The sequence below is a fragment of the Hipposideros armiger genome, unplaced genomic scaffold, assembly GCF_001890085.2.
Source record: "Hipposideros armiger isolate ML-2016 unplaced genomic scaffold, ASM189008v1 scaffold_283, whole genome shotgun sequence".
Lineage (NCBI taxonomy): Eukaryota > Metazoa > Chordata > Mammalia > Chiroptera > Hipposideridae > Hipposideros > Hipposideros armiger.
The window spans coordinates 1,460,379-1,467,509 of NW_017731633.1; the positions used below are offsets into that span (position 1 = coordinate 1,460,379).

The 7,131-nt window shown below is 57.0% G+C and overlaps 1 protein-coding gene across 2 annotated transcripts in view; it reads left to right on the plus strand.

Moving 5' to 3' along the window:
- Positions 1 to 7,131, plus strand: part of TBC1D17 (TBC1 domain family member 17) — a 13,151-nt gene that overhangs the window by 5,040 nt on the left and 980 nt on the right. The window contains exons 4-15 of one of the 2 annotated variants that reach the window (XM_019658197.1): positions 725 to 848; positions 1,608 to 1,815; positions 2,316 to 2,427; positions 2,533 to 2,691; positions 3,092 to 3,220; positions 3,311 to 3,414; positions 3,998 to 4,092; positions 4,491 to 4,607; positions 4,698 to 4,798; positions 4,881 to 4,980; positions 6,250 to 6,347; positions 6,459 to 6,686. In XM_019658197.1, the coding sequence (XP_019513742.1) occupies positions 725 to 848; positions 1,608 to 1,815; positions 2,316 to 2,427; positions 2,533 to 2,691; positions 3,092 to 3,220; positions 3,311 to 3,414; positions 3,998 to 4,092; positions 4,491 to 4,607; positions 4,698 to 4,798; positions 4,881 to 4,980; positions 6,250 to 6,347; positions 6,459 to 6,686 (1,575 nt within the window). Of the gene's footprint in view, positions 1 to 724; positions 849 to 1,607; positions 1,816 to 2,315; positions 2,446 to 2,532; positions 2,692 to 3,091; positions 3,221 to 3,310; positions 3,415 to 3,997; positions 4,093 to 4,490; positions 4,608 to 4,697; positions 4,799 to 4,880; positions 4,981 to 6,249; positions 6,348 to 6,458; positions 7,079 to 7,131 lie in introns of those variants that run through there. The other variant, XM_019658196.1, reaches the window with a different exon arrangement.

The window sequence follows — 7,131 nt, forward strand, 5'->3', positions numbered from 1 at the left end:
CTCTTCCCGGGTGAGGCAGATCAGTCGCCGGCTTCTGGACAGCTGCTCATGGCGGCTGCTGGCCGCTCACGCTGGCTGCTGGCTACACACAGTAGCCCATGGCAACCCACTGCCACAGGGGCTGCAGCCTATGCCACGGCATCCCAGCTCCAGGTTGAGCTGTTGTTCAACATCTTAGCTGTAGAGGGCAGTGTCACTGGCCCTATGTGGGATCCGAACCGGGGTCCTCTGGCGACCCAAGCCAGCTCTTAACCATCACGCCACTCGGCCGGCCCTGACCTTTTGAGGAACTGCCAGACTCCCACAGCAGCTGCACCATTTCCATTCCCACCAGCAGTGTGAGAGGTTCCAGTTTCTCCACATGTTCACCAACACTTGTTATTCCTTGTCTTCTTTATTTGAGCCATCCTAATGGGTATGGAGGCGGACCTGATTGTGGTTTTGATTTGAATTACCCTAGAGAATATTTAAGCCCTGTGACCTCAGGCAGTCTGACAGCAGAGTGCCCCCACCCCTGCTGAAATACCTGCACCCCAGGTAGTGCTGCTTTGGTGGAGACTTGGCTTTGAGTCCTGGCTCAGTCCCAGCCCTTGGCTGTGCTGGGTGATCCTAAGCAAGTGCTGTGTCCTCTTTGCACCTCAGTTTCCCTCTTTCTTCAATGGGGCTACTACCTTCCAGGGTGGCCACGTGGCTCCAATCCAGAAACTCTTTTCCTTTCCCCAAGGATGCCAGTGGGGGTGACTCCTGTACCTCCGAGGAAGAACCGACCTTTGACCCCGGCTATGAACCTGACTGGGCTGTCATTAGCGCTGTGCGGCCGCGGCCCCGCCACTCAGAGCCCATGAAAGGTAGGCCGAGCTGGTGCCCATGGGGGGCAGGTGGAGGTACATCTTACCCTCAGTGATAATGGCTCCCCAGTCAAGATGGCTGCCCAGCACTGGCTTCCAGTCCCAGGAGAGTGGAAGGGGGTGCATACTATCCCCAGCACAGGTCCACATGGCTTGCATCTCCAGGGTTTGCAGACTTGCTCATCCCACTGGACTCCTTTATGGGCTGTGCGTACCCCCACAGGAGACCAGGCCATGGAGGCGACAGTTACAGGGTGATTCAGTCCATCTTGGAGTCACACAGGGTGCTGGGAGTACCAGAGGAGGCATCTGACCGCTCTTGGGGTTGGAGAAGCCTTCCAGGAAGAGGTGATGCCACAGCCTGGCTCTGAGGGATGCTTGGGAATTTTCCCTCCTGGCAGAGAGAACAGCCCTTGCAAGGCCAGTGACTAGGGGTCCTGGGTGTGTTTAGGAAACCACAGCCTTTTGTTGTGGCTCCAGTGTGGAGTCTGGAGTGAAGAGAGGATTGTAGGGGAGACAGGTAAGGGACCGGGGACAGACATGAGGAATCTAGTCTTCATCCTGAGGGCCACAGGAAGCCAATTTTGGAGCGGGCACATGTCCACTGGGCTCCCTTCCCATTTTACTCAATTGTGTTTCTAAAGAAATGTGAGGTGACCCGGAGCTCCCAGAGGACAGGGCCTGGGGCTGGCTCGTCGTGGGCTCTTAGGAGATGACTGTGTCCTTCTGGCTTCCCATGATCTCTCTGCCATCCCCTAGGTGCAGAGCCCAGCTCCCCCCGGGATGCCTGGGCCTTCTCGGTGAGTCTGGGGGAGCTCAAGTCCATACGCCGGTCCAAGCCGGGCCTCAGCTGGGCCTACCTGGTCCTGGTGACTCAGGCTGGAGGTTCCCTGCCCGCTCTACACTTCCACCGAGGGGGTATCCGCACCCTGCTCCGAGTCCTCAGCCGCTACCTGCTGTTGGCCAGGTGAGCCCTCTCCCAGCGCCGGGCTTTTGTCCCTCCCACAGCCCCTGCTGGCCCTTTGGGGCCGTGAAAGAAACAACACAGACTGATTTAAAGGCAGCAAGAGGGAATTGACTGGCATGTGTAACCGCAAAGTCAAAGGGTCGTTTGATTTTAGGCAGGCCCCAAGTCTCAGGATGTTAGAGTCCCTCTGTTTCCCTCTGAGCTTAGATCATTCTCAGGGGGCCCCCAGCAGTCCTGGCTTATTAGCAGCCCCCATGGGTAGGAAGCACCTTTCCCCACATTCCAGCAGCATTCCTGGGCTGCTGCCTCCCCTTGGCCCCTCCCTGAACCTCTCACCCTGGCCAGGGAGGTGGAAGGCCCTCATCGGCCAGCCCTGGGGTCCAGCTGTGGTGCCCGGACCAAGATGAGGTATCCCAAGGGCAGTTGGGACCCTGCCTTGGAAGGGGGTGGGAACAGATGCGGGGCTCTGTGCTGCATATCAGCAGACCACCTCCCCCCAGCTCCCCACAGGACTCCCGCCTCTACCTGGTCTTCCCCCACGACTCCTCCGCCCTCTCCAACTCCTTCCACCACCTCCAGCTCTTTGACCAGGACAGCTCCAACGTGGTGTCTGTGAGTCCCCAGCACCAGGTCTGGTAGACGTGGGCAGGGAGGGGGGACTGCAGCGGGCGAGGCAGGAAGGGGTGAAACTGTGACCACCCTCTGCCCTGTCCCCAGCGCTTCCTCCAGGACCCCTACTCCACTACCTTTAGCAGCTTCTCCCGTGTGACCAACTTCTTCCGGGGAGCCCTGCAGCCACACCCAGAGGGGGCCTCCCCTGACCTTCTTCCAGCCCCTGATGACGAGCCTGAGCCTGGATTCGAGGTCATATCCTGTGTGAGTATCAGAGTGTCCCTGCTCCCACTTTCTAGCTGTCACCTTGGGCATGTGACTGCATTTCCCTGGGCTTCATTTTCCTCCTCGGAAAAGTGGGGATGATAATGGCATCACCCTCATTGGGTTGCATGAATGACCTTGCCGAAAGGGCTTATAGCTGTGCTCCTGGTGCCCGCTGTTATTGGGGGGCCCTTCATGACTTAGGGGTGACTTTGTCACTGACCTAAGTAAGGAGATGCTTTCAACCCTGAACATTAACTCTCTGTCCTTTGAGCTAAGAAGGGCTCTGAGGTGACTGAGGTGGTCTGGGATGAAGCTGGGGAGCACTGTTGGGTCCCCACAAATGAGAGCCCGGCAGGCCTGGTCGAGCCCCTGATCTCGCTTGCCTTGTGTCCTGCAGGTGGAGCTGGGTCCCCGGCCAGCTGTGGAGCGGGCACTTCCCGTCACAGAGGAGGAGTGGGCCCACCATGTGGGCCCTGAGGGCCGCCTGCAACAAGTCCCCATGCTGAGAGCCCGGATCTTCTCAGGGGTGAGGTGCTGAGTGGGTGGGGAGGACTGGGCAGGACTGGCAGGCAGCCAGGGGGACCCTTCTGAGCTGCCTGCCTGCTCTGCCCCCCAGGGTCTGAGCCCCAGCCTGAGGCGCGAGGCCTGGAAGTTCCTCCTGGGGTACCTCAGCTGGGAGGGCTCAGTTGAGGAGCACAAGGCCCACGTGCGCAAGAAAACGTGAGTGAGCAGCTACGGCCCCGCCCTGCCAGGCTCCAGCCTCTGACCTCCTGGCCTCCCAAGTTGATGGGAGGTTTTTGATCAACCTGTCCCGGTGGCCAGCAAGACACCCGGCATGTCCCGGTCCACATATGGGCTTGCTCCCCAGACAGTTGTGACCCTGCCACATGCTGGGCACCGACCTGCACACGACAAAGATGGAGGGAAGGGACCAAGTCTGTCCCCGCCCCCCCCCCCAATCTCCATTGCTGTGTTCATCGTGGCGTCATACCGTTTCAGTGTTTACCGCTTTGCCTCCTAAACTGTGGGACCCACCTCTCCTCATTCCTCGTATATATTGTGCCCCTGCTCTGTGTCCTGGTCCCCAGCCCCAGTGCTCTCTGTCCAGTAGTGGTGACAGGCATTCAACAAAAGCCCACAGGGTATCTGTCCTCTGTCCTGAGAGATGTCATGAGTGGAAGCATGGGGCGGGGGCAGGATGACCAGGTGGCCCCTCTTGGGTCTGTGTGGTCAGAGAGGGGCTCTGAGGTGCTAACTGGGGCTGAGCCCTGAAGGCTGAGGAGGTGGTCTCTCCACCCCTCAGGGACGAGTATTTCCGAATGAAGCTGCAGTGGAAATCGGTGAGCCCTGAGCAGGAGCGGAGGAACTCACTGCTGCATGGATACCGCAGCCTCATCGGTGGGTGGTGTGGGAGGGAGCCCCTGCCTCCCCAAGAGCAGGGATCATGTCATCTGCAGGGAGATGGGGGTGAGCAGGGGTGGTAGTGGCCAAGGGTGGGCAGGGGGAGGGAGGGAGGCGAGCCAGGCTCCTTGAGTTCAAATCCCGGCTGCCATCTATTTACTGCACCACGAGATCCCGGCAAATGATTTTAGCCCTGGGCCTCAGTTTCCCTATCTGTGGATGGTTAGTAATTGTCAGTTGCTGGGAACACAGCACCTCACTCCACAGAGTGTTTGGATGGTTTCAGGACCGGTGCACACCTGTTGGGATGAGAAGAGTTGGGGCTAATGCCAGTGGCCAGCAGGACAGGACCCTAGCACCTTTCTCATCTTGCATCCCACACCCTGTCCCCGCAGAGAGAGATGTAAGCCGCACAGACAGGAGCAACAAGTTCTATGAGGGACCGGACAACCCGGGGCTGGGCCTGCTGAACGACATCCTTCTCACCTACTGCATGTACCACTTCGACCTTGGTGCGGCGCCAGGGGGCGGGGCCAGGGGCGGGGCCTGCCGTTGGAGGGTGCTGAGGGCTTGGGCCAGTCCCTGACCCCATGTCCCCCCAGGCTATGTCCAGGGCATGAGTGACCTTCTCTCCCCGATCCTCTACGTCATTCAGAACGAGGTGGATGCCTTCTGGTGTTTCTGTGGCTTCATGGAGCTTGTGGTGAGGCTCAGGGTGGGGGTGGGAGACAAGCCCCCTTCAAAGGATGGGGGTCCAGCCCTTCATGTGGTCCTCCCCCCCGCAGCATGGGAACTTTGAGGAGAGTCAGGAGACGATGAAGCGGCAACTCGGGCAGCTCCTGTTGCTCCTCCGGGTGCTGGACCCCCCACTCTGCGATTTCCTGGGTATGTGTCTTGGTGGGCAGGGGACAGCGGGGCCACAGATGTTGCCAAAGTCTGTAGGAGTGAGTGGCCACAGACAGTGTCCAGGACATTTGGTCCTGATCCAGACGAGAGGAGCATTCTGCATAACCCAGAACCCAAAATTAACCTGTAAAAGCAGGATTGCGGTTTGGGGCAAAACCTTAGCAGATGCAGGTGTGTGCCGCCTGCTCCATGAGATGCTCTCGCATGTTCCCATCAGTCTAGTACTTCTCAGATGAAGGACCTGGGCATGCACCTCTGAGCACTTCTTATCTCCACCCAGCTCTTATCTCCACTCGCCAGGGTTTGGAAACTGGTTCTCTGGGCTCCTGGCGCTGGGACTGCTACATTCCAGCTTTAAAATGTTTCTTTATTACTTGTTCAATGTAACAAATGCAGGAAATCCAGATTAAAAAAACGTAAGAGTTACTGTTGATAGTAATATTCCTTTAAGTGCAGATGATGATAAGTTAACTTATTTGTGGGCATTTCTTCACTGAAAATGTAGGCTTTCCCTGGGGGAGGGAGACATACTGGCCTCACTTCACTGAAGAGGAAAGCACATGCCACTCCCGGGGACTTGCTACTCCAGGGGACACTCAGATATTAGCTGCCTCCCTATGTCATTAAAAGTTCTCTAAACCATCACTTTTTTTGACTGCACAGTGTTCTGTCCATCTTAAGCATTTATAAGAATAGATCTGACCTGACCTGCTGACCTTTAGGTTATTTGTAGCTTTTCACTGTAATGAATATAGTCTGGGTAATTTTTTTAGGTTACATTCCAAGAAATGAAATTGTATCTAGAGCAGTACATATTTTTACAGCTTTTGAAATGACTGTCGCCATTGTTGCTTTCCTGGAAAGTTCTACCAAGTTCCATTTTTGCTAGCAGCATACACAGGTGTCAGTTTCCTCAGGCCTCCACCAGCACTGGGCAGTGAATAGATTTTATTTTTTCTTTGAGTGGACTGGTCTTACTGCATCCCTCCATGTGAGTGGAAAACATGGGACAGCTCACCTCGTGTGGGGCTGGAAAGGCAGGATGGGAAGGGTTCCTGTTGACACAGAGCATTCCTGTCCCCACTCAGAGGCCTTCCCATGCTGGGCATAAGTTACTTGCCTAGAGTGGTGAAGGGTCTCACAGGGTGACTTCTTAGAGCCTCAGTCTGACTACCAGGCACAGTGTGAATCAGAATAGGATTGGCATTGATTTTGAGTTTGCTCTTTGCTTCCACTGTGCTCCTGTAGATTCTCAGGACTCTGGCTCTCTCTGCTTTTGCTTCCGGTGGCTGCTCATCTGGTTCAAGAGGGAATTCCCGTTCTTGGATGTCCTTCGACTGTGGGAGGTGGGCCAGCCAGCTTGGGTGGCAGGGCTGTGGGAGGTGGGCAGGGGCAGACCTGGGTGGGACCTCAGGCACAGGCTGGGCCATGACCCCTCCCTCCTCCGGTACCCTTAGGTGCTGTGGACAGGGCTCCCTGGCCCCAATCTGCACCTGCTGGTGGCCTGCGCCATCCTGGACATGGAGCGGGACACCCTCATGCTTTCGGGCTTCGGCTCCAATGAGATCCTCAAGGTGAGGCCCTGGCCCCTCCCAGTCTCCACCTTTTACCTCCCTCCTGACCTGTGCAGACCAGACACAGCTGGGTGTGAACTCCGTGGAGGCTGGCACTGTGCCTGTGCCACAGTACCTTGCAGTAGTTCGTATTCAAAATAGGATTGTTGAAAGTATGGTTAGCTAACCTCTGAGCATGGTGGACATTAGATGGGCTTTGTTTTCTCCTACCCCATTCTATATATGGTGCCTGTATATGTCCGTCTCCCAGCAGTGTCTTCACAGAGCATGTGGCCCCTGCATGAGTGGGGGTCCTAACACTCCCTCAGTATCTTAATGCTGGATGGGGCCACAGGGGTGGAGCCGGGTGCCCTTTCCCTTCCTGGTATCCTGCCACCTGGCAAGCAGCCTGGGAGGGTGTGACCTCCCCTGATCCCTCAGCTCCACTATGAGCCCCAGGAGGGCCAGTTGTGTGTGTCTTTTCTCCATTGTGTCCCCAGAACGAGGCAGAGTAGGTGCTGGGGTGGGGGTGGGGGTTGAGTGTGTGCAGGCAGGCAGGCCTGACCCACCCCCATCC